General features: G+C 37.2%; 1 protein-coding gene across 19 annotated transcripts in view; it reads left to right on the top strand.

Moving 5' to 3' along the window:
• Positions 1–26,292, top strand: part of LOC148674791 (dystrobrevin beta) — a 192,611-nt gene that overhangs the window by 10,498 nt on the left and 155,821 nt on the right. For 10 of the 19 annotated variants that reach the window (XM_088625428.1, XM_088625427.1, XM_088625432.1 and 7 more), the window contains 3 exons: positions 13,985–14,034; positions 23,719–23,891; positions 25,944–26,006. The exons of 1 other annotated variant lie outside the window; for it this stretch is intronic. In XM_088625428.1, the coding sequence (XP_088481554.1) occupies positions 23,866–23,891; positions 25,944–26,006 (89 nt within the window). In that variant the 5' untranslated portion in view covers positions 13,985–14,034; positions 23,719–23,865. The remainder of the gene's footprint in view (positions 1–13,984; positions 14,035–23,718; positions 23,892–25,943; positions 26,007–26,292) is intronic. 8 more of the 19 variants (XM_088625444.1, XM_088625438.1, XM_088625437.1 and 5 more) reach the window with 3 other exon arrangements.

The raw sequence follows: 26,292 nt of genomic DNA, 5'->3' as shown, positions 1-26,292 counted from the left end.
CTGGCATGGGCAGATCATAATGAAGGCGCTTGCTGGAATCCACCTGTGTGCTACGCAGCTATTTAATGCTGATTGTTAAACTATGCAAACAAAGCATGGATGTTTTGTCTGAATCTCAAGTCACTTCTGTTATTTATTTTTAAATTTCCTTTTTCATTTGTTTCAAAGATTAAATCTGCCTTTAGTACCCAGAGTCAGCTAAGCAGTAAGCAATAAGTAAGAGTAAGTTACAAGCTGTTTCTGCACCAACTGTAGGTTCTGAAAGTTTCTCAGACCTTGAAGTCTGAAGCCCATTGTCATTTATGTTTTGATGTATTGTTCTTAGAGTTTTAGTTTTAGAAAGGTCTACTTAATAATTCTTGTGTGTCAAGACAGTTCACAGGGTGAGCCACACAACATTTTGTAACACAAGAAACTCTTGCCTCATTTGTGCAAGACAGGTTCCTTTTAATTCAGCCCTTACACCCCAACCCCCCCCAGTCACCCCAACCACAGAACTGGTCTTCAGCAACTCTAACTAGTAAGCTCTAATTTTGGGTGTCTATGCTGCCTTCTTCAGGGCTGATGTGATCCTAGTTTAAGACAGAAAAAGCATGTTCCTTATTTCAAACAAAACATTATGGTAATGTAGCAATGCTGTGAAATATAGTGATTGAAATTAGTTTTAAAAATACTTGCTGGATTAGTTATGTAACAATATCTCATGGTGTTTTTGTTTGCTATCTGGTGATAAATTGCAAGTTTGGTTAAAAAAAAAATACATGACAGAAGTGCACAACAGAGTTACCACCTGTTACCACCGCATTTCCTCACCTGCAGGTCTCTCAGCTAATCCTGAGCCCTACTGCTATTCCTGTACAGAATGAAGTGCGTATGAATTCCTTTGGTGAAATGATGACTAAGCTGAGCGAAACAGGATGTCTTTCATGCTCCATAAACCATTATGAAATACAGGCATCTAATACCAAAAACAGGCCTGGCATGAAGTGAGATCATATACACACCTAGGCTTTGATTTGATCATAGCTGTTCTAATGATTGCGTTTCATTTGAAATACCAGCCAGCACTTTGACATCCTGCTTGTGCCTGTAAAATGATATTTTCAACATAGAATTTTTACAGTAAATTGTGCACTCTAATTTTAAGGGGTTGGCATCGACTTGAGAACAGAAACTTTTGCAAGGAAGTTATATGGCCCATCTGGTTCATTTGGCTTTTAGTAGCTGATTATTCCCAAAATATCACACATAACCTTTCTAGATAGAAGCAACAGTATCAGCTTTGACAACATAAAAAGGTGGTTTGTTCCAGTCTCTCATAACTGTAAAGAAGTGCCTTCTTTTCTCAGGTTTAAAAGAGCCTAAAAGAAAAAAACTCCTCTATTTGTGTCCTCTGATTTGTTGGTCTGGTGATTGAAGTTAATAGGGTTGACTTTGTCAGTGCTTTTGAGGATTTCAAATATTGTAATCAAGTCCCCTTGTAGTCTTTTCTGTTCTTGTATCAAAAACAATCAGTTCTTTTAGCCTGCCAAGGTGGTAAACTCCTTTGTCACTCTTATCTGGGCTAATTACAGAGTAGAAATATATTTTAGTATTGTGATGACTTAAGTTTTACATGACATTCTAAATTTGTCTTCATTTACTAAAGATTTTCACATGACATTCCTGTACCTATTATTGCTTTCCCACAGTATTAAGGAAATGATCTATCAACATGCTATACAGTGTAAACACTTAAGTCTACTTTATATAGTCCTTCCTATAGTCTATGTTAGCTTGCAGAGTCATATTGCCCAACAGGTGAATATCTAGTTTAGTAGTAATACAGGCATTCTTCTAGTTTAAATGTAATTACTATTTTTCATACAGAAAGAAAACCTAGTGTTCAATTTTGTCAGCCTTTTCTTGGATAAGTGCTACATTAGCAGTTCTTAAGTCTATGCATAATGAATACATGTGACTGTTTGAATCATTTTTGTAATGGTTTGTGAATGTCTTTTGTGTACAGGTAGTATAATACCATCGGGTCCTGGGGATTTATCTTAAGCCCTTCATGTGCCTCTAACACTTCTGCCTCTTCTGTGCTAATATGATTTAAAATGGAACTTTGTCTTTGCTCAGCCTGAGGCATGCTGTTGATTTCTTTTTTGCCGAACACTTAAGTGAAATATTCTTTTAATATATCAGCCATTACTTTTCACCGTCTAAACATTTTCCGTATCTCTGAGGCTGCACTTTGCTTCATCCTTTACTGGAACAACAGCAGCAGTATTGCTGTTGTAATAGTGGGGAAAAAAAACGCTTAGCCTCCACATCGGTATTCTTTTCTCTCTCAACCTTCCCATTTGTCTTTCTGGTTCATTATGCTTCTTTTCCTTTAACTGGATTCAGGTCCTTTCTAATCTCTTTATAAAGTGATTTCTTTCTATGTTTATTTTTTCGTTGATGTATAAAATCATGTTGACCATTGCTTTCTAACCTTGTGTTTCCCAACTCTTGGAAATCTGTTTTCTGCTTCAAGCAAAATATCTTTTAACTATGTATTCTCTGCACATTGCAGAGTACATTGTTATGGTATTCCATTCTACTCCTCTTAAACTTCCCTTAATATTTTATTTCCTGAAATTAGAAACCTTTGGTACAGTGTCAGCATGTATTGGAAACCCTACTGATATTGGGATTGCTGTGCCGTAATAATTGTCTCACCTTTATTTTCCTCAGTTTCTTGATTGTTTGAAAGTACAAGCTTGGTAGGAGGTGTCCTAACGAACTTATTAAGAACAGTTGTTGGCCATGTCTGCTATCACAGCTTTAGCTACTGACATCCCATATCGTTTATCCCAAAGTCAGAATCTCCACTTTCATCTTCCACACATATACTGTATTCTTTATTTCATTATGTAAGACTTTAGTCTAATGAACATCTGAATCACTCTAATTCAATGCACTTGTTGTTTCTGTAAGACTGAGACCTTCCATTACTCCATGTTTAGTTCCTGTTCCTGCTTGTTCTTTTTGGTGTGTAGTGCACCATCTCCACCTCTTCCGCCTTTCCTGTCTCTTTGGAATGATTGTGTATTTGTCACCATCACTCTCTCTTAGTCATGTTTCTGTGATTCCAATTACATTTGGATTGCCTGCGTAGGCAATAGCTTCAGTTTTTTGTATATGTTTCCTAATATTACTGGCAGTTAATTACAGGCACTGAAGTTTGTGGTCCTTTGACATTTTGTTTAGTCCCTGGGGTTCCATTCTGTTCTGCTGCATTTTTCCCTTGCAAATTTTTGTTGGATTCTCCCTCCTTCCTCTTTATTTTAAAATGATTAGAAATGCTGCAATAGATCCTTGTCTCCGAACCGACTGGAGCCTATCACATTTAGGTGTAATCATATCTGTATAGGTAGCCCTTGCTGTAGAAAGGCTAAGGGTTCCAGATGGGTACAAAAAAGCCAAATGTCATCCTTTGCTTTGTAAAGATTTAGGTCCTGTGTTGTTTTTACAGATGACCATTTCCATTTGTTCACCAGTGAGGACAGTATATCAGAGAACACCACAGGCGTAGTCCTATTTTTTAGTTTGTTTCCAAGGTTTCTGTAACATTTCAATTTTTAGTCATAATTCTATGAGAAACTTAACCATGTTCAGTTAAAATAAATACATAAGGAAGAACCTCCTTATGATTAACAGCATCTTGGTGTGCCCAAGTTTACAGAGGGAAATGGTGATATTAGTCTTGTCTTGTCAGTTATGTGCTATGGTCTTGACTCAGACAGCAGGCACTGCTTCACACTTTGTTTGGGCACTGTACTTCAGGCACCTGTACCTGCTGTGCAGTCACAGCGCCAAGGCATATTCGCAGATGCTCCTCCGCTTGTTGCAGAAGGAGGCAGGGTATGGTCATGTGTTCACATTCATAGAAGTATCTGTGCCTTTACCTGTGTTGTTGTAATGTGTTTTACTTGAACGGTGCCATCCCAAAGCAGAGCAGAGGTGATCCAGATTTGCCTTCTACTTGAACCATGTCAGCTAATAATGTAATAGTGATAATGTTGTTACAGTTCAGGTGGGTAGCTGCATCAGCATGCGTAGGCTGCAAAGGAACAAGTAATAAGTTTATCCATGCTGAAAAGAGAAGAAAGAAAACACAACGTTTCAGCTGTGGAGCCTTCACCCAAAGAGGGCTCCACAGCCAAACTGTGTGTTTTCTTTCTTCTCTTATCAGCATGGAATAAACCTATTGCTTCTTTCAGAATGTTGTTATTGTCCATTATCTTATCTTGCTGGTTGTCTGCTAGACATCCCCAGTGCCCAGATGATGCTGGACGATCCAAATGCAATATCAAGTGAGAGCACCCTAGTTTGTTTGGTTTATGAGTGCATGTGCAATCCTGCCAGCAAACCAATCTGTTCACAAAAAATATCCTGAGTTTAATCAAGGATTTGTTCCTTCAAAACAACAGCTTCCAGATCTAAAAATAAAAGATGGAGCAAGTCACTTCCTATTTTAATGAAGCTGTAATCCTTGTTATAATAAAAGCAGACTATGGAAGCAACAACATAGGCTTTGCCAAATCCAGATGCTTTGATTTTAATGTTATTATTGTCTTCTGTGATTTAAAGTGGGTTCTTTTGACAATCTTAATTTGATGTCTTTTCCTGTTAGAGTTTTTTAGATTTATGTACAGTGAATTTTATACTTATATAGTGGTCTTGATCTCCATGTTAGAAGTTTGAACACTTTCTAAAAAAAGAATAACAAAATGGTATAATTCTCTTAAAAAGCAAGATTTCTGCTCTCATACTATTTTAATAGAAAACGTGTCTGTGCATCCTCTTCTTTTATTTTTTGAAGAAAGCAGAATGCAGTTTTCATCAAATGCCATTCCACAATTATTTTTCACTTCATCAAGTTCTATCCTTTACGGTATTGACAATCTTGAAAATATATATGGTGTTTTTTCTTAAAAAACAGTGGTATTAAGGGTTCTGAAAGATGTGCGCCTAGTGGCTTCAGAGAGGCCTTTCCCTGGTTGTCTGAATTTATTTCTGTCCTCAAAGTATTTAATTATTTTCTTAAGTAGTGAAAACAGTAAACACTAAACTGTACCTAATCTGTTATTTGAAAGAAGTTTAAATGTAACAGATGAAGGCATACAGTAGTTATTTCAGTCCACCTCCAGACTCCATTCTCAACTCTATCATTATTATTTTTAACAAAGACTAAATTTAATTGTGTGATATTTAAAATTAGGGTAGCATGTGGTGCAGAAGTAAGAATTGCTGTCTCGCAGTGTTGGGTCCATGGGTTCAATTCCTGTGGTGCTGCTGGATCTACGTGGAGTTTGTATATTTTCCCTATGTTCATGTGGGTTTCCATCAGGTGCTCTGGGTTTCTCCCACAATCCAAAGACATGCTGGTAGGTTAATTGGCTTCTGGAAAAATTGGCTGTGGTGTCTTTTGTCTGTGTGTGTCCTGCGATGGACTAGTGTCCCCTCTAGAACTTAACCTGCCTTCCACCCCTTCAGCTCCCTGGTCTCCCTGTATTGGCTAAGCAGTTATTGAAAGCGATATAGTAATGAGCTACAGTATTTAAAACTTTATCATTCTAAATACAGTAGGTACACATTTTGCAGTGTTAGCTTTATGAAAATAATAATAGCATTGTAAAAGATTTCCACTATGCCAAAGAGTTTCTGAGTGCTCTATTATTTTCTCCTAATTTTCTAAAATGCAGCTGGTAGGTTTAAGACAAAAAGCAGCTCACACCATATGTTGCAGTTGCATTATATAACGGTAAGGAATTCAAGTGTTGCTTTATTTGCCTCCATCTCATCTGGTGATTGCTGCCTTCCAATTTTTCATTCTCTTACACATGCTGATAAGAGTAATGTGACGTAATACATTCAGACATAATACTTAAGTATTCATAATACTTTTTTTTTTTACTGTTAACCAGCTCCCAAGTAAATGTGTCAGAGGTTTTGTCTTCTTATGGAGAACTATCCTGATGCTGAAGCCTGGGCAGAGCACATGTAGCTCAGTGAGGGTCTAAGGTGAAGCAGAAGGGGTTTTGACACTCTCACTAATCTGGGGAAACTAGTTTTTGCTTGATTTGCCTTATTATTCTTTATACCATAGTTAGCAGTTTGGCTAACCCTCTACTAAAGTAGAGATCATCAATGTGTAATATCTGACATCATCACAGCAATAAAGATCCAGAGGATGCTATTTCTTGCTGTAGTAGTATCTCCACCTCCTTTGTATCTGACATGAAAACCCTGTCCAGTACTGGCCAGCATGCTATAATGCTGTATTTTCCTCAGATGTGCTTGTTAAACAATAAACAATCAATAACTCAAGCAAGCACAAATAAATCAATATCTCAATGTCAAATTCAAGGCACTGATTCCCTGTAAGCACTCTTGTGTTATGCAGCAGATTTTTCTGCTGTGCAGCCAACATGCCTTCTTACAGGAAGCCCTAAAGAAACCCCCTGACCACACTGCAGAAAATGAATATTTGAATATTTAGCTCCAGCATAGAACCATAACACCTGATAAAAAAAATGTACCATGACAAGGGAATACAGTGATACCTTACATTAACTGTTTAATTTGTTGGAGTGTAATAGAACATTTTCTATCTGATACTCTTTTTTGAAGAACCTTTGCAATTAAATAGCTGTGATGTCAGAACCATTCAGTTTTGTTTTAGGTTTCTTCATGTTCCTAAATTCTGCGTAGAAGGCAGACAATGTTGGATTATGTCTCCGTTATCTGGAATGATCTAAGGCTCTCGGTATATAGCAGTTACTCTAATTCCTAGTCTCCAAGGAATGTCAGATACAGTAGCAATACAAATTCTCCAAGGTATTGAAGCTGTTACCCCAAGAGTCTGTTCCAGTCCATTATTACTGTTTTTTAAGATTCATACTGCTTTTTGTATGAAAGGAAGAGATGGCTTTAGTTCAGGAAGAAGGCCGAAGAGATGATATGCAGACTGAGCCCCAGTGGGAGTAAGCAGCTTCTGTCAGTACACCCATGAGACCAAGGGCCAGAAATGACAAGGCTCAATGGAGCTTAGTTGGTTGTAAGCATTTCAGTTGTGGATTTTTCTTCACGCTCTAATTTCTTTAGTTTTTTTTTGTCTTAAGCTTTACACTATTCCTGCTTTTTATTTACAAATTCAATCTACTTTTTATAATGAAAAAAAAAGTTTATTTCCTTTTCCCCACAAAATATTGCACATGTCCAAATGTATGGACAAGAATAAGTGAACAGAGTTGTTATGGAGATAACGTTTCAATGAATTAGTCAAAACGAATGTTGTACTTGAAGGCACAAGAAGGATGATCATTACAGATGATTACACTGCCTCAAAAACATGCCCTATTAATAGCATGCGGAGAAGCACCTCACCAGGTTGGTAACCTTTGTTTTGTAGTTTGGTGAAAAGAACTCTTTAAAGCTATTATTTGGTTTAAAAACGCAGAATTTATGCTTTCGAAAAGTGAAGTGGGATCATTATTGATTTGCCAGGCACCAGCTGCTTTTGAATTCAGGTACTTGAAAACCCAGGAGTGCGAGTGAGCAGTGAGCACACATGACCCCTTGGAGAGACAATGGAAATTTAGGGCTCATTGATTAACTTATTTTTGGAGCTTATTAAACAAAACTGGACAAGAATAATATTTATCCAATCCTAAATATGAAACTCCCTATTGATTTGTAATTGAGGTTATTTTCAAGTTGTTGATATTACTCTTTCTTGGGTGGAATGAATAAGCTTTTGTTTAAGGAAGAAGATGTGCTGATAGGCATTTGCTTATTAAATCACCTGTTATCTTATTTTTTGAGCAATAGTTCTAGATTTTCGTTCTCCAGGGGTAGTGATAATTTTGAGTCTGTAAAGCCAGTCAGTAATGTTTAAGCAATTATCGTAAAAAAATCTGAATGCATACTGTAATAAAATATGTTTTTCCCTGCCTTTCTGTAGATATAGTTTCATGGTTTTATTTTTTCAAGCTTTAAAGGGGAACATTAACTGCCGATATTATTTGGAATAAGGAATACCTACTACTTCAGTCATGTGCTCTGATTAAATGCTGCAAGAAAAGGAGTGTGGGAAAGCCAAGAATAACCTCCTGTTGGTCATTAACATTACTGCCACCCCAAACTCATCAGGAAGTGTGCATTTGACAGCAACACTCATTTGATGCCAACTATAGTAATTGCTACCGACATATCCCAGTGGTGCCTGTAATAATTAGAACTCTGCAACGGGCAAGCAGCAGTGATGAGGGTCATCTTTGCAATTCTGCCGTCTTTTTGAATTGTCTTTTTTTATCGTTACATGACTCATTTTCTGTAACCTGTTTTTAAAATGTCAAATGGAACTTAAGTGAAATTACTTACTTGCTCGTATGTACGTTTGTGCAGAAATACCCTGTATCTAGGCAGTCAAATAAACAGCCTTCGAGAACTTCAACAAACTGATTAATTTATTTGAAAACAAAAATGACCTCCTCAGATGGAGTGCAGTAGATCAGTGTTCTGCACCTCCTTCCTAGGAGAGCCCCTGTCTTTCTAAAGTCTCTGTGAACATACCTTGACCAGTCAATATGTAAAATAATATGCTCAAGACAGTAGGCTGAACATTTGTCCATACCTGTGCCTAGAAGCTCATCAGACAAAAAGCTAACAACAAGACTAAGAGTATGACTTCCCTAAGTATGAGAGAGTGTTTTATTGCACCTGGTTCATCAGGGGTTATCCTTGTCTTGCTTAACTCAACAGATTTAATTGTCTTGGTGTTTTGAAGAAAGACCGAAAGAACATGCTGGCTTGGCACCCTTCGGGAGTGAAAGTGGGGAACACTATGGTTGACAGCAGAGAGGAGTTGGGGCTCAGATCTCCAGACCAGAGGGTTGTGGGTTCAAATCCAGAGTGGGATGCCAATTCACTCATGTTGCTCCATTAAGTTCCCTGCTGAATAAATGGGTTTCGATTTAATCAGAATAGGAGATTGTTCTCAACGTCCAGAGTTCTAGACCAGTGTCACAGAGGTTATTGAAGGTTAACATGCTAATCATTGGTGAAGGCCTACTTGCCCTTTTTTGTAATTGGTATAATGTGTGTAAATGGTAGTTGATCTTTGTAATTTTATATACCATCATTTATATTTTTGTTTGAACGTCTGGCTGGAATTCAGCTTAAAGAAAATGGGTATTTTCTGTAGCTTTGTTTGATCAATACGATTTATGTTCCGTAGATGTTTTTGGTTGTTATCTGAAACCTCAGTGTCAGATGACATTGATATTTGTTCTTCAGTATCAGGTTCATACTATGTCACAATCCTTTTGATCAGCCTCTGTAGAGATGCTAGTTGAACCACTCTTCATTCTTTATAGCCATAAACTAAATTATACCAAAATACGTTGAGCTTTGTCCTCTGCCTGTAAAGTTAAAATAAGAACATCTGTGGAATTCTAATTCCTTGTTAACCCCACAATTAATCTCTAATCTTTCTGTTAAGATCCAGTTCTTAACCTTAATAAGTAAGTCCTGTTGAAACGTGTATTTAAAATGCTTTACAGTACACTGTGTAAAGCACATTTTAATTAAAAAAGCCAAGAGTTCAAAATCAAAACCTTAAGGCCTTTTCTGAATGTAATAGTTGGTTGCTGTCCTTCTTTGGTCTACATTGTTTCTATGAGAAACAAAAATGCATAGGAGAAATTGGAAGACTTTTCATGTTTTTTTAGGGGTACAGACATATGAAAACATTAAATGTATAAAATGGAATTTGGATTTACAATTTAGAATGACATCTTGAAAACGGTTAAAAGATTTAAATACTAAGCTAGTAAATATTGCTCTTTTACTTGTTGGGTTGTGTTCCAAAGTAAAAGTCTTCATTTACTTTGTTGGTGTAAATGTAGATTGATTTTTTTTATTTTTAAAATGTAAATTCAAGATTTATCAACATCTCAAAAAGATGGATTGTGTTCAGAAAACTGTTGATGTTCTCTCTGGAGGGTTGATTTTAAGAGTTTAGCATAAGGTTGGATGAAGTTACTGTCTTAACAAAATTAACAGATATCCCCTGGGATATACTGTACTGTAGTTTTAGGCTTGTTTTGTGGAAAGCCACAAAGGTGTTGATCAGGACATCATTGTAAAACAGTTATTAATCTGTTTTGTACTGTGAAATGTCATGTAATAAGTATATTGATTAAATTTACAAAGACAAAATGCTGTTAATAAAAGTCACTAAGGTTCTTGTTAAAAAAAAAACAGAGCTTTTGATTATGATTTTATTTGTGGATTTATGTGGAGAGCAGACGTAGGTCTAATTGTGCAGTCTAAAGTAGTGTGTGCCAAGCCTTTCCTGCATTATTAAATTAAAAGCATTAGTTAAAAGTTAAGAGCTCCTAAACTATCTTCCCATTCAAAAATTTGTTGAAACATTTCATCCAAAAATTATCTTCCTAAATGGGAGATCATTAGTGCACTGCCTCTTCGTTCATTGAATAGAAATTATGCCCTAATTTCTCTCTTGTATGTGTGAATTAAATAATAAGAATCCTCAAAATGTACCCCTCTTTGTGATTAAGTAATGCCACAAAACTGTTCTTCAGTAGCTCTTGATTAATTTATGAATGGTTTCTCCATTAAATGTATTCAGTTTTTAAAAAAACAACAACTACTTAATAAAGGTCTTCCTATTAACAATTCATAAATTTTATTATTATTATTATTATTATTATTATTATTATTATTATTATTATTATTATTATTATAGGGTTAGTCATGTGAGGTTATTGTTGACATATCAATAATTCTTGATTTACTGTATACCCCTAAAACGAACTTTAGAATTAAAAATACAATATATGCAGGAATAAGAGGATAGCATGCATTTATTTAGTTCATAGTCCTTCTGCTTGCCTACTGTATGTCTTGATACAGATTAAGTGGATCAGGAAAATAGAATGAAAAAACAAAATGTATAAATCTCAAAAATGAGGGATGTGAGTTCATTCATGTGGGTTCTTTTCAGCTATGGTAACACAGTAATAAATTGGAGGCAAAAGTGAACAGACAATATAAGAAGACAATAACACAGCTATAAAATCTATAAAGTACAGAGCATTAATTAAAAACACATATACAGTACCACTTACACTACATTAGCTATGCATTTCAGAGGCTTAAGTCCTATAGTCCCAGAATCGCAGAATTCTACCCCAGTATTCTAAAAACATATTCAACTCCTTATAAGGCTAGTAAGAAATTACCTGTGCCCTTAAATAAAATTATATGGTCCAAAACTAAATCTCCCTTCTTACAGCAATAGTGAATGGGAAACAATCTCTCCATTCTAAAGATGCATCACCAAATTAGGAAGGAATGTCTTTAGCCTGAAGATTGCAACATAAAGGAAATCAGAATTTCCTTAAATAAGCAGAATAGCAAGTTCTCTGAAACAAGGTTCTGATTACAGAATCTGGTCACCTTGACTGACCAGAACAAGGTCCCCTTCTCTTGCTTAGAGGATGAGGAGGGTGATGGTTTTCCTTTTCTTTCTGTGTCTCCTGACTTCCTTCTGGTTCTCTCCTTCCTGTCCTTTGTATTAACGTTTTATGCTATTTCAGTGTTGAAATTTTTTGATAGGCATTTTTATTTGTTTTATCAAAAATTAAAAAAACTGTAATGGTAGATGAGGGAAAAACAAAGTGAACCCCCCTAACTCCCCTCTTCTAATCCTCCATACAACAGCAACCCGGAAAAATAAAAACACAACCAAAAACCCCACAACTACAACGAGTGGCATATTAAAATGGAATATCTACATATGAAATTGATTCCTAAAAAAAAAATAGTGATGTGACTAAGATTGCTGACTCCAGTGATGTTTTTGTCTGTGTTTTAGCACCACGGATACCGGTTATGGAAAAGTTCTAAAAATAAAAAGTCCAAAAAGAGAAAATCCACTGACGCCAAGAGAGAACTGGAGGTCAGCCAGCACTGTGTTGTCATTTTTTTAGCAGCCATAGTACCTGATAACCATATCCTTTATGGCAATATGGACAGTTTCAAAGATGAATCGCCATTAAGTATAAGTGCGTCTCTATGGTGTCTTAGATAAAGAGGAACAAAACGTGTGGACCTTCTGATGTTCCCACACCCACTGAAAGACGGTTCCAATAATAATAATAATAATAATAATAATTGCTTACACTTATATATCGCTTTTCTGGACACTCAACTCAAGGCACTTTACAGGTAATGGGGACTCCCCTCCACCACCACCAATGTGCAGCATCCACCTGCCAGAACGCTCACCACACATCAGCTATTATTAGGGAGGAGAGCAGAGTAATGAAGCCAATTCATAGATGGGGATTATTAGGAGGCCATGATTGGTAAGGGCCAATGGGAAATTTGGCCAGGACACCGGGGTTATACCCCTACTCTTTTCGAGAAACGCCCTGGGATTTTTAATGACCACAGAGAGTCAGGACCTCAGTTTTGCATCTCATCCGAAGGACGGCACCTGTTTACAGTATGGTGTCCCCGTCACTATACTGGGGCATTAGGACCCACATGGACCGCAGGGTGAGCACCCCCTGCTGGCCCCACTAACACCTCTTCCAGCAGCAACCTTAGTTTTTCCCAGGAGGTCTCCCATCCAAGGTACTGACCAGGCTCACACCTGCTTAGCTTCAGTGGGTTACCAGTTGTGAGTTGCAGGGTGATATGGCTGCTGGCTACTGGATCAATAACCCCCTGGATCCATAGTGTACAGTTCAGGGAATCAGATGCATTAAAATATTTTATGTGGGGATAAATGCAACCAGATTGACATAATAAGAGATAATTTATAAGAGTGTTCTAAGAGAAATGCATAAAGAAAATAAACTGCCAGAAGGTGTGTTTCTGTATAATATCTTATAAAGTGGGTGGGAAATTAATTCATGGAAAGTAACAGTGTCTTCCAGTACCTATATATTACACTCTTTGATCTACTCCCTTTGTTTTATGTCATTTTGAATGCCAGTCTCTCTGGAACCTTTTAATTATTCAGAAAAGCTTTGACTTTCTTTGCTTTTGATGGATGTCGTATCTCTGCCTAGTCTTGTATTGTACATCAATGACACCTCTTATCTAGGAATGGATTATTCATATGCCCTTTTTGATATCGAGTTCAGTATTTACTTCTGGGAAGAATTTACAGTACTGCTACGGACATGCTAGAGGTGATGCTCAGCATCAGTTTGAGGTGTAGGTTTGTCTCCCTTAAAATGAATTTAGAACATCATCATACTCAGTGTCTTTCTTCTATATATGTTTTCAGATAAGAGCATCATTTTCTATTATGCTGTTCTTTTTATATACTGTACTCTTCAACCCAAATATTCATCAAGAATGACAAAATAACACAATGTTATGAAATAAAACATTTTTAACCTACTTCAGCATTTGAAATTGGCGGCAATCTTTTGTTTTTGCCCTAGTATATTTTTAAAGAATTGTAATACCACTGAAAAGGAGCACTCTGCACGCTGTGCAGAAGAAGTATTGCTTTTTATAGTGGAAAGCAAAGCTTTTGTTGTGTCACATTACAACTGATGTGGCTGTCATAGCAACTTCTCTGTAGTTCTCTTGTAACCCTTGCCTAGTCATACTGATGGACTGCTTGCTCTATGACACCCAGCCCAGACCTCTTAATCCAGGATAATGGAGTCTCACTTTCTCAAGCAGGTTCATATACCAAACGCCTATTATGTCAAGTACAGAAGAGCATTTGCTTGACGGTAGTACAGTGCACAGTGAAACATGCCGCATCCGTAGATGTGTACACTCTGCTGCTTTCATATTTATTTTAGTTCATGAAACTTCATGTTGCTTATGTTCGGGGCGGGGTCACCAAATTCAAAAGTTAAATTTCTATTTAATGTGATTTTTCTTCTTGTTTCAGTGACCACTTCTGAACTATTACCCGACTTGAAGTTCCTTAGCAACTGAGAGGTAAATTAAAACAATTTTTAAAGGATGTCTGTTCTTTATTGTGTCAATATAAGTTCTACTCATTTTCACTCAGTCTCAAAGAAGATGGATTGTAGGTATTTGGGGAAAACACTCTGAAGAATAATAGGGATAATAATATTATTATTGTGAAACACAATATTATTTTTTTGAAAGGTTTAAAATGCTGTTAATATAGCTGAATGTTTAATAGTTCATATGACATTTCATATAAACTATTACAGTTTATGAGATCTCAAACTGCTTAAAAGTGGAAACAACTTCTTTTCCAGTAGCAGCATTTCTCATTATAGGTTTTGAGACTAAAGGATTGACGTTTATAAATAAAAATATAAATTTAGACCCATTATTGCACAAGTGACATAATATATCAAAACATGTGCAGTAACTATATTTTACAGACCATTGCATAGTGCACTATATGTATATGCAATTTCTGTGTGAAAATTAAACTAAGAGTGTTTATTCAATAGTTCCTATTACAATTTATACACAGAGACTGCAGTACAGTATATACAGAGACTGTTTTATGACAGTGTTATGTTAACTTTGCAAACAAAACAAACGTGACTTGATTTGACGTATGTCACAAACTACTGTACATTGACCAGTGGGAAAACGTGGATTCTGGTGGAACAGGAATGGAAGCTCTGGTGATGCCCTTTGAAAGCCATTGCAGTGGTGTCCTAATCAGTGATGGACATGTTAAAACATGGTTAAGGTTAAGATAATTAATTTCACCAGTAAACAATAGGTGTGAATGAAGATCTGTGTCAGCTTGTGGGCTGCAAAGGAACAAGTAGGGGTTAATTACTCTCAAGTCAAATAGAGGTAAACAGAATGTTTCAGCTGTTGAGCTGCCTTTAACTCTGCTGAACTTGCTGAATGCTCCTCTGTTTTGTATTGTACTTGTTTGCCCATAAACTCCTTTTTCTTTATGAGCATACTGTACAATCTCCACTATTTTGCAGACACACTTCATCATGAAATAAGCTCCAGGAAAAGATTTTTGTACTGCACAATCAGCTGTACTACTTCATACAGTAGCTCTTCAGAGTTGCTTTCTCCTTAGTTTCAGCTGCATAAAATAAACATTCTTTTGCAGACATCTTTGCCTCCAGCTCTTTTGCCTTTTAATTGCTCCACAGGCTTGATGAATATACACCCTGTATGCCATGCTTGGCCCGTGGGTGGGAATTTGGACAGCTCTAAACATGCTGGCTTGTGACAGATTTGAGTGGAAATAAAAGGGTAAAGGTTATCGTTATTTCTGATGACACTGTCATAGCTATTTTAAGCATGTCTTTAAACACCCAGTAATTAGGTAATTGTTACAAATCACGACAAATACAGTTATATGGAATGTGATAAAATATGGATAGCTCCATATATGCTGTTTCTTATGCCTTGGGGAGGTGACTGTTTAACAGTAGCATAAAGTGAATTATTGATGAACATTATGCAGCACTCAGGCTGAGCCTAGCCGTGTATCTGTGATACACTTTTTAACCTCTGTTGTTTTAATATCTAATATTTGGATTTCCCAAGGAAGTCTTGGATGACAAGTGATGATGCATACCATATGTATTGAAATACTAAACAAACATTACATATTACAGTACGCGTAACTTTTCACATTTTTGATGTACAGTACATTCATACTTCCTTTTAAAATGCAGTTAGCTGTCACTGGGTATATGCTAGATTCCAATCAAGACCTAGTTATTGCCCTTTTAGTATGATATGATAGTTAACATTAATTAACACAATTATTTTAAATAGTTTTGTTGTGGTAAAAAATGTTAATCTCTGCTCTGTTGAAAAGAGTATTGGCTGGATATCTCATTCAACAACTGGCAAAAATAAATGCATATACTGTACATACATTATATCAACTGGCAAACTGCAGGACTGAAATGCAATTTAAATGGTCTCTGGGATTAGTGATCAGCATCACCTCTGGACTCTGCTTGAGAGACCAATAAGACTTACTCTCGCTCTTATGATAAGTGAAAAGCAGCTTGCATTTTTACATAACTTGCAGAGTGTTTTTAGTATTTTTAACCAAAAAACACAAAAAGAAAGGTTAAAGGAACATTACATGATCAAAATGCAGAATGCTACTTATTCACAAGATATTACCAGTGTAGAAAACAGCAATAAATTAATCTCTACAGCTATTGCTATTGCTCTTGGGCAACTACGCTTATACCTTAATACCTAGATATTACCTGTCTGTCATACAAATGAAATATGTTAGTTTTCCAATCACTTTAATGAAGAAATATACATTTTTTTCCCTTTTCTTCACTTACACAACATTGTTCAACTATTTTTCTTGTCTTCGAAATTACAGGACACTTATTATGATGTTAAAAAATATCCTATTCAAATCCTCTAGATTTTGGGCAGTCCTGGCGCTCAGAAGCTGATGTGCTTTTAGGTTTCCTCGGTTTCTTCAGAACACCTGCAGCTGAACAGCTGGGAGAAGCTATTAAATTAGTCCCATTAAGTCAATAGTGAGGTTATTTAGATTATTAAGAGTGGAGCAGGAATGAAAAATGCAGATTCACTGATTCTATAGGACCAAAATTGCCCACACCTGCATTAGGTAGTGTTGCTCCACAATTCAGAGTAACCTAGAGGAAATGTATATGCTGATCTCATGGGGTCACATTTTTTTCCTCTATATTTTTGTACAAAGAGATGCCCCTGGCAAACTACATCTGTGATGGCATCAAGCAACATCAAACATGGATACTGCAATTGGACAGAGACAGAGAACTACAGGGAGTGCTGTGTTTATGAAACATTACATAGGGCTCCTGTTTCATCTGTGGGCTATACAGGCTTGGACAATGAGTATACTGAATCTTGGCTGAGGCCCTGACTGCACCTGCTACTGTACATAGCCGAACCAAATGAGCTTGGTGTGTCGAATCTGTTTGACACCACTGGTATACACATACAAGCAACTGGATGCATGCTTTATATGCATAGTATATAATTGATTGGGAATCAATTGCTTTAGACACCTTTTTTTCTGAAATTTGTACACTTTTTAATATGACATTGCAGTCAACATTGAGAAATCATATTTTTGTAACTGCAAGTATGCTGTGCTTACAGTACATGTTTCACTAATAGGTTTTACTATCAATTGTCAATTGCCAATTGCCAATTGCCAGCAGCCATATCACCCTGCAACTCACAACTGGCAGCCCACTGAAGCTAAGCAGGTGTGAGCCTGGTCAGTACCTGGATGGGAGACCTCCTGGGAAAAACTAAGGTTGCTGCTGGAAGTGGTGTTAGTGGGGCCAGCAGGGGGCGCTCACCCTGCGGTCCATGTGGGTCTTAATGCCCCAGTATAGTGACGGGGAGACCATACTGTAAACAGGCGCCGTCCTTCGGATGAGATGTAAAACCGAGGTCCTGACTCTCTGTGGTCATTAAAAATCCCAGGGCGTTTCTCGTAAAGAGTAGGGGTGTAACCCCGGTGTCCTGGCCAAATTTCCCATTGGCCCTTACCAATCATGGCCTCCTAATAATCCCCCTCTAGGAATTGGCTACATTACTCTGCTCTCCTCCCCACTGATAACTGATGTGTGGTGAGCGTTCTGGCGCACTATTGCTGCCATCGCATCATCCAGGTGGTAGTGGAGGGGAGTCCCCATTACCTGTAAAGCGCTTTGAGTGGAGTGTCCAGAAAAGCACTATATAAATTTAAGCAATTAATTAATTGGCTGTTGGACAAAACTGTGAAGTGGGCCAAAACATTACAGGATTTAAAATATTTTTTCACTTACTGTACATATTTGTAAGCATGTTCATAGTACTACAAATGTTGAGGTGCTATGGTTTCTGTGTTAAAGGAAATTTGCCTTCTATGTTGGTTTGAAGTTACAGCTTCTGAATAATTTCTTCGCTATGAGAATGCTTAATCAAACTTAATTGCCAAGTGACTGACAGTAACAGTGAAAGGATAATATGAGAGTGTACAGTTACCATGGTGACCAGGAACAGCAATGCTCTCATGTTAAGGAAGACTGTGTTAGAGCTGTTTAATGTACATTAACTATCCATATTTTTCAGAAACTAAAAAGCTGTGTTACTGTATACCTTAATGCATGCACTTAAAGGAAAGCAATTGTTACAAGTGTCAGGAATTGACATCTCCACTAGTGTATTCTAATCTTACAAACAGCTTTGTTTTTTATAAGTACAGCTTAGTTTGGGTAAGAAGAAACCAGACTTGTCATTTAACAGTTTTTTCTCATTTCTGAAGAGACTGATCATTTTGATCACAGTAACTTGAAGTAAATTGTACGTGGGTGGCCATTATGCAGTGGTATTGTAGCTAATCCATCACTTACCAGTCAAATCTGTTTGATTACTCTCCAAGTTCTCCTCAAGTTAACATAGTTTTGTTTTTTCTCTGGACACCCACAGAAGCTAAAAGGCAACATTTTTATACAAAATATAATGGTGTCAGGATTAAATGAATATTTAAAATATTAGTTAAAAAATTCCCATTAAATTCTTTATCTGCATGAATATGCGCAGATTTGCACAGAAGTGTCTATATAACAATATGTCCTAGTTTTCTAGTCTGGTCTCAACTGACAGGAAATTATCTGTTACTATGCTTGAGTGGGTAGTTTGCATGTCCAATCATTACAGTCTTGAGTGGAGCTATGCATAATAGTGAACCTTTGACCGATTTAGAGCTTAGAGGGTGGACGGTCTGGTAAGTTTGTAACAATTTATAAAAAATAGTTATGATGAATATTATTAAAATACCATTGTAAAGCTACATATGTTCTGCATGCTTGACATAACTGAGACTCACATTAAAAAATGAACTTGATTAATACCTTGGTTGGTGCTGTTTAAAAGTTTCTCCTTGATGGCTTTTGAAAATGCAGAGGTGGATAATTACCAGATACCATGATGTCATGATTCTGTTTCTCTTATCCCATGAGAATTGAACATCTGTTCCCTTTCTCCTTTTTTGCTTGTGGGTTTTTATCAAAGTACTTGCTGTTTGTATTCAGTTAGGTGTGTTATGCTGTTTATTTGGCAGGTCAGAACATTTGCTTATCAAAGCCAAAGCCAAAGGTAAATTTGGGAGTTGTTTAAGATGCATATATTGTGGAAAACAGAAAACTGCGTTATCTTGATTTTAAGTTACTGTTGGGAAGATTACATTAGCAAGTGGGCTTTTCTTTATGCTAGATTCAAAACCGCTTCTCTGTTGATTTGGTTTACACATCAGAATGTAGAATTTTTCTGAAGCATGATGTATGTCACTTGTAATCTATGGTAAAAATACCTTAGTTCTAAGACCATTTAGATTTTATAAAGCAGCAGGTGTTTTCATCCAATTTTCTTCCATTCTTCCATCTCTGCACATTTGTAAATTTAACATAATGGAACCTTTTCCTGTTCTTTTTGAGTCATTATGTTAATGCATTCCCATTTCAAGATATGCAAAAATGTCCCTGGGCTTGCTTTATGGAGCAAGTATAGAAGAGTTCACAGTTCTTAAAATTGCAGATCTTTTTTCTGTGTTGTTTTATTATGTTTTTCAGCGGTTGTAGTCTGTGTGCCTTCAAGACTGCTGAAAAACTAAAAAGTAGAATCCTTGTTCTCTGATTTCTCAGAAATCTCAGAAACTGTGAAAACTGGACTTAAAGTGTAAAAGAAAAGTACCTTTTCTTTTGTACTCTGTGTCTAATGGCGAAGGCACCATTTGTGCAGCATAGAAATAATTCCAATTAAATACAGTAGCTCTCTCTTGAAATGCAGAACTGTTTGATCCTTCAAAATCTGAAGAAAAAAACACAGGTGTTGGCTTTGCTATTTGTTAAAGGAAGACACTCATAAGCACCATTTATTTAACAAATAAACCAAAACTAAAATATGCTGAAATAAAAGCTGTTGAGACTTCTAACATTTGCATGAGTGTTTTTCTGAGCCAAGGGTGGGGTTTGTCACCAGTATTTGCATTTACTCTGTCTTGTGTGTTTCCTGTTTGAGTATGAATGACAACTTCAAAGCTATATCTTCATATTACATCCTGCATCCCGTGTTCTCCAGAATAAATTCATTTTCAGTCCACCTCTCTGTTTTCAATAATGGCTTAGTCCAGTCCATCACTGTGGTGGTCTAGATTTCTAATCTGGCGGACACTGGGTGCGAGGCAGGCTAGATCCTTGTTTGGAAGCCAGTCAATCACAAGACATGATGGGATTGTGATTGGGATTTGGGGTTGTGCGATAAAAATAAAATCTTCACCGTCACACAAAACATTTTCTGCATTTTGGAATGGGTTTTTACATTTGTTGCATGACACTTGTGTAACAATTGTACGGGTAAATAGGTTTCAGAAACACAGGAAGGATGCCTCAGAAACATCTTTTTGTACAAATACCTTCTGCCCATTGTCTAGAATGGTTGCACGGAGTTAACATTGATTGACCTTGCTCAGCTGACCTGGCATCTGCAAGAGGGGGCAAAGGTGGGCTCATACTGTACCTCTGGTGTTTGCCTACCCAATTGTACTGTGGGAATAAAAGGCAGGTCTCTACCCCTGACTCAACCATGAGGCCAGTTAGCTCAGTTGGTTAGACCATGCTGCTAATGACGCCAAGGTCACTGGTTTGATCCTCATATGGGCCAGGCAAACTCCTTCTCTTTTGGGTGGTGTAGTGGCTCTGTGGCTAAGGATCTGCGTCTGTGGCTGGAAGGTTGCTGGTTCGCATCCCTTGGTCAGCAGAAGAATCCTACTCCGTTGGGCCCCTGAGCAAGGCCCTTAACCCCAGCTGCTCCAGGAGCACCGTATAAATGGCTGACACTGCGCTCTGACCTCAAGCTTCTTTCCTTGTCTGTGTGTCTAATGGAGAGCAAGTTGGGTATGGCAAAAGACAAATTCCTAATACAAGAAATTGCATACGGCCAAGAAAATGCTCTCTCTACCAGGAGAGAAATCCTTTTAGAAAATGGTCATGAATGTGTTATAAAGATTGCATCTGCCAAACAGATTGTGCAAAAAGAATTAATTGATGATTTTGAATTTATTTTATTTTAGAATGCTTTATTAGGAATAAAAAATCAGCTTAATCTGTGGGTTGTATCTTGGTTGCAGTACAACTTTTTATACCAGTTTTTATAGCTGATGTTGTTTAATACTGCAGAAGTATTTAATAATATTTAGTATTCTACTATAAGGAGTAAATGAGTCCTTTGAAGAAAGAGGGCGAACATTGCTATTTTCAAATTGAGCTTTCAGTGCATTATTATTTGTGATATATGTGCAGAATTAAAGCCTTTTTTGCACCCTTACACTTTTTTATACAGTATGGCTTGTGTTGTTGTAGTTTCAGCTGAATTTGCAAAACAAGAAAAGAGCTGCCCTTGCTCAAGTCATGTGGGGTGATTCCTGGCAGGGCATAGACTTTTTTGTTCTGTGCTATTGTGAATGTTCAGAAGATTAAGTAATATTTTATGAAACCCATATGGTCTTTTGTTTGGTAAGCACTACTGTTTTGCAAACAGTACAGTACTTGCTACTGTAGCCTAGAAAGGATAAGGTGAATAAAGGTCAGTTTCAGTAAACACTTCTGCCTGAACACATGACTAAGCTCTACTGAAAGTATAAGAATGGGGGGATGGTATTTATCTGTACTGTAAATGTTTGCTGTTAACCTCTTTTGCTATGGATCCTTGAAAATGGTAAGCAAAGTTGAGTGGCTCAGCATACAGACATTCCCTTGATGATTGCAGCACTAAATGAGAGCAGTTTGTTTGTGTCACATGTCAAATACTGTTTATCTTAAACCTGAAATCTTGGGATGCATGATTATGCCACACATTCTGACATAATCACAGGCTCTGCTTTAAACCAGCCACAGTTTGGCCATGCCTCTTGATGGCTTGTGGCAGTGATTCTCATCCCTGTTCCTGAGGGACCACTGTTGTCTGCTGGTTTTCATTTCAGCTAAACTTTCAATCTCCTGTGCTAACTGACAGCTTCAATTGATCTGGTCGCTTGGCTGGACTTTTGGTTAAGTGATTTCAGCACTCGGTCCTAAGTTAAAAAAAACACTTCAAAGATACAGTTTCCTGTAACTTCAGCATTCAGAGCCTCAAATCAACTTGCTAACCCTATGTCTAAACAGTTCTTAATATGTTTATGAAAAACAGACACAGGCTGGAATGACAATGTATCAGATGCTCCCACAATCAGCTTTTTGTCTTTCTTAAGAAGTCCTGGTTACGTCAACATACTGTACCTACTGTATACTAGGGCAGTTTTGTCTCACTCATAACCAAATACAAATCCTGTTCAACATTTTAAGAGCTGAAAGGAATTTTTAGAATATTCCTGACTAGAAAACTAAAATAATGATTAAATGTATAATAATTAATAATAATAATTGCTAACACTCATATAGCCTTTTTCTTGACACTCCACTCAAAGCACTTTACAGGTAATGGGGACTCCCCTCCACCACCACCGATGTGCAGCATCCACCTGGATGATGCAATGGCAGCCATAGTGTGCCCGAACACTCACCACACACCAGTTATTAGTGGGGAGGAGAACAGAGTAATGAAGCCAATTCATAGATGGGGATTATTAGAAGGCCATGATTGGTAAAGACCAATGGGAAATTTGGCCAGGCCGCCAGAGTTACACCCCTACTCTTTTCTAAAATCATTAAGATAGAGAACAGGAGACACAGTGGTTCCCAGGACCAGAGCTAGTTAGCACTGAGGGGTACAGCATGTTGTAATAGCTTAACCTCTGGTATTTAAAATCCTAGCCGGATCTCGGCTACACCTTGCTATTTTAATTTCTAAGAAACTGAAGGTTGGAACTACAGCGAATAATGTGTCAAGAATTCAAGGATTTCTTCCAGGTTGGCAATTGTACAAGAAGCAGGAAGGAGAAAATACGTGTTTCCCACTGTAAATAACATCTAAACAGGAATGTGCAAACAACTGCATGTGGCCCTTATGGCCTAAACTAACTCTAGTGCAGGTACATGTTGAACTGTTGGTAAAGTAGTATATAATTAGATGAAATAGTTTGGATTGCTGTTGGTGAGTCACAGGCAGTTCTGGTATTCAAGGTAACATGTATGGTGATAGAGGGTGGATGGGTTGGCTTTGCTTTGAGAGTTTTGAGCTGCTTCACTTCACATTATGTTGTAGTCGGATTGATGCTGACCCTGAGGAGTTGTGAAATTCTGACACAGTATTAATGCATCTGGTTTACTTGCCTTAAATAAACAACGGTTTCTAAACATTGCAGAAAAACAGGCTTTCCAGTGAACTAAATCCACTAATGAAACAAAACTTGATTTAGCAAACTGGCTTAATAACAAGATGAATGTTTTTTACACATTTACGAGGGAATATCACAGCAATATTTTTCTATAGGCTTACTGACATACCTTTCTGTTTTTTGAGACTTGTCACAGTACTATTTATCATCATAAAATTAAAGAAGGAGAAAATTCTGCATTAATTCAACACCAAAATAATCTGGATGGACAGTTAGGAAGGGTGTTTAATGCTGGAATACAGGAATACTTTTGTACTAGGACGCCTATTCTGTCAGTTCTTATTCTTTGTTTCAAAGTGAGCTGTTTTTCACAGAACGAATGAACAGCCAGTGAGATGTGATGGCAACCATGACAGAAGGGACAGTTAGAAAATCATCTTGTAGAGTGGAGAGCTGCCCAGCTCTATCTGTATTAACTGGACTCACGCAGGCATAACTGGAGCCCTGAAGTGATAGTGTGGATGTATATAAAAATGACGTTCATAAGGTAAGCGTAAGTTCTCCTTTCAGCATTAGTCAATATAAAATGGTCATACACTGGCACATGCCAGAAGGAATCCAGTAATTTGAAATGGGGTGCATCTGTGTTGTTAAGTCTAAAATGAAGGCTGATGATATAAACTTGTGTTTGATATCCTTACCAGGGCAGCGTCTAATGAAACATGGCACTGTTTTTATCTCCTGTGTTTCACTCTCATTTAATAACCTTAAATTATTAAACTATTGTGTGTGGTTTTAAAGGATTTGCATTATCATAACTCCTTTAAAAGGCCTGCAATCTCTCGAGAATGGAACTGTCAGCAGTATTTATGCACATTAAGAGTGTAATTACATCTGGGTTTCCAGGCGGATTAAAAAAACAACAACTGAAAAATCCCACATGACTCAGTGGTCAGCCTGCAGTTTAGAAATAAACCCCACTTATAACCTTTTAGTGTATGAACCTGACCTTTTATAATACTGCACATGGAACCTGTATATTGTATTTCTAATGATCCTTTCTCTAGGATATATAATTCAAGTTTTAGTGTATAAATCCTTTTAGAAAATGGTCATGAGTGTGTTATAATAAAATGGTAAATTGTCGATATTCCATTTTTTTCAAAACCTGGAGGTTAATTGCACACTGTCAAGTAGAAAAATAGATATGCAGTGTTTTGTCTTCAAGTGGGTGAGGGAGGTAATGAGGACAAAGGAAATTAATCCTAAAATGGGTGTGGAAGATAAGAAAGAAGGTCCACATAAATGGGCTAGTAACCCAATTCTGGTTAATTCCAGGAGAAATGTGAAAAGGCAAAAGAGATTCACAACAATTAGTCTTTGAAAGCATGGGTAAATGCGTGATCCCAGTTTCAAGATAATTTTGACTTCTTAGCAAGGGTCCTGGAAACCCGGTGGAAAAACACAGACCAAAAAGACAGTGGTAGTCATGGCTGGTATACAGTAGGTAAAGTGTCAGAGAACTAACTAGGTATAACATGATAATTGCCATAATGAACTACATCTGTCTGTGTGCATTAATGAATGAATGAATTGATGTGGTTCACATGATTTCAGAGTAAATACACTTGTCTCTTTAAGGTCCTTTAATCAGGTAGTGAATTTCAAGTAGCGTTTCAAACACAAAGGCCAAGGACCTTTCAAAACAGCTCGGAGATTTGTAGAAATTATAGAAAAGCACAGAAAATTCGAAAACATGAATGCATCGAAAGTTGATATTCAAGAAGTGGAAGCATAGCCGTACCACCTAGACACTGCTTAAATCAGGCTGTCTCTCTAAAACGAGCAGCCAGCCAGCGAAGAAGCTGATGAGGCCAACAATGACTTTGAAAGAACTATGGTGTTCAGTAGCTGAGATGGGAGAATATAGATCTGAGATAAAAGTAAGCTGGACACCCCACAAGTCTTTTGTATGACAGAATGGTAAACCCATATGCAACCTACATAGCATTCAAGTGTAACTGCAAATATGCCGTCAGAAAAGACACAATTGAAACTTTTTGGTCTAAAAACGAAGTTTTATATCTGATAGAAAGCCAACATAGTTCATGACTCAACACCATGCATACTGTTGGTGGCATTATGTTTTAGTTATTCATATCAGCAGCATTTGCCAAGGACACTGGCCAAAATTGCTTAACCCAGTATGCAAAGTTGATGGAGATGTACCCTGAAAGACTTGCAGCTGTAATGGTTGCCAGAGGTTCTAACACCAAATATTGGCTCACAGTCTGAGTACATACACAATCAATGTGGTTTTCATGTTGATATCAGTTTCCATTTTTTTCTCTTTTGTTTTGCAGATAATTACTGTAACATACAGTATTTTTACCATTAGAAGGTTTAGGTTTGGGCATTCTGTTCTTTAATAAAATGTTAAGATTAAAACTGTGTATTATTGTGATTTTGCAAAATGGGAACTCGGCAGAAAGTATCTCCATACTTTTGCAAGGCACTGTACTGCACATAACCCATTTGGATTTCTTTTAGGAAAATACCCAATGGGCATCACATTTGTCCATAATTTATTGTCTTCTAGGAAAATCCCCTGTATTTGCTGTGTTGAGGACAACAGGCCCAATTCAGCAAACATATCAGAACAGTGAGAGTCTGCCTTTGAATGAAAAGATCTCTGATGTTTTCACTGAAATGGTTGACCTGTGTTGATAGCAGCCCATTTTATATTCTTGGGTATGATTACAGTGGCCTTTCTGCATGTACTTTTTCTCAGGGAAGTACTCACAAGCCAGACTTATTCTTTATTGCATTCTAAGTTTAATTACACCAAAACTAAACACAGGATGACGATGAAGCTAAGATACATTGACTTAGCATGCACTATATTCAGAGCCATTAAGCTATACAAACAAAAAGAGCACACCAGATAC

The sequence above is a fragment of the Lepisosteus platostomus genome, chromosome 3 (assembly GCF_059453375.1).
Source record: "Lepisosteus platostomus isolate fLepPlt1 chromosome 3, fLepPlt1.hap1, whole genome shotgun sequence".
Classification (NCBI taxonomy): Eukaryota; Metazoa; Chordata; class Actinopteri; order Semionotiformes; family Lepisosteidae; genus Lepisosteus; species Lepisosteus platostomus.
Note: the sequence above shows the minus strand (reverse complement) of the source record. Positions and strands in the feature narration are given on the sequence as shown.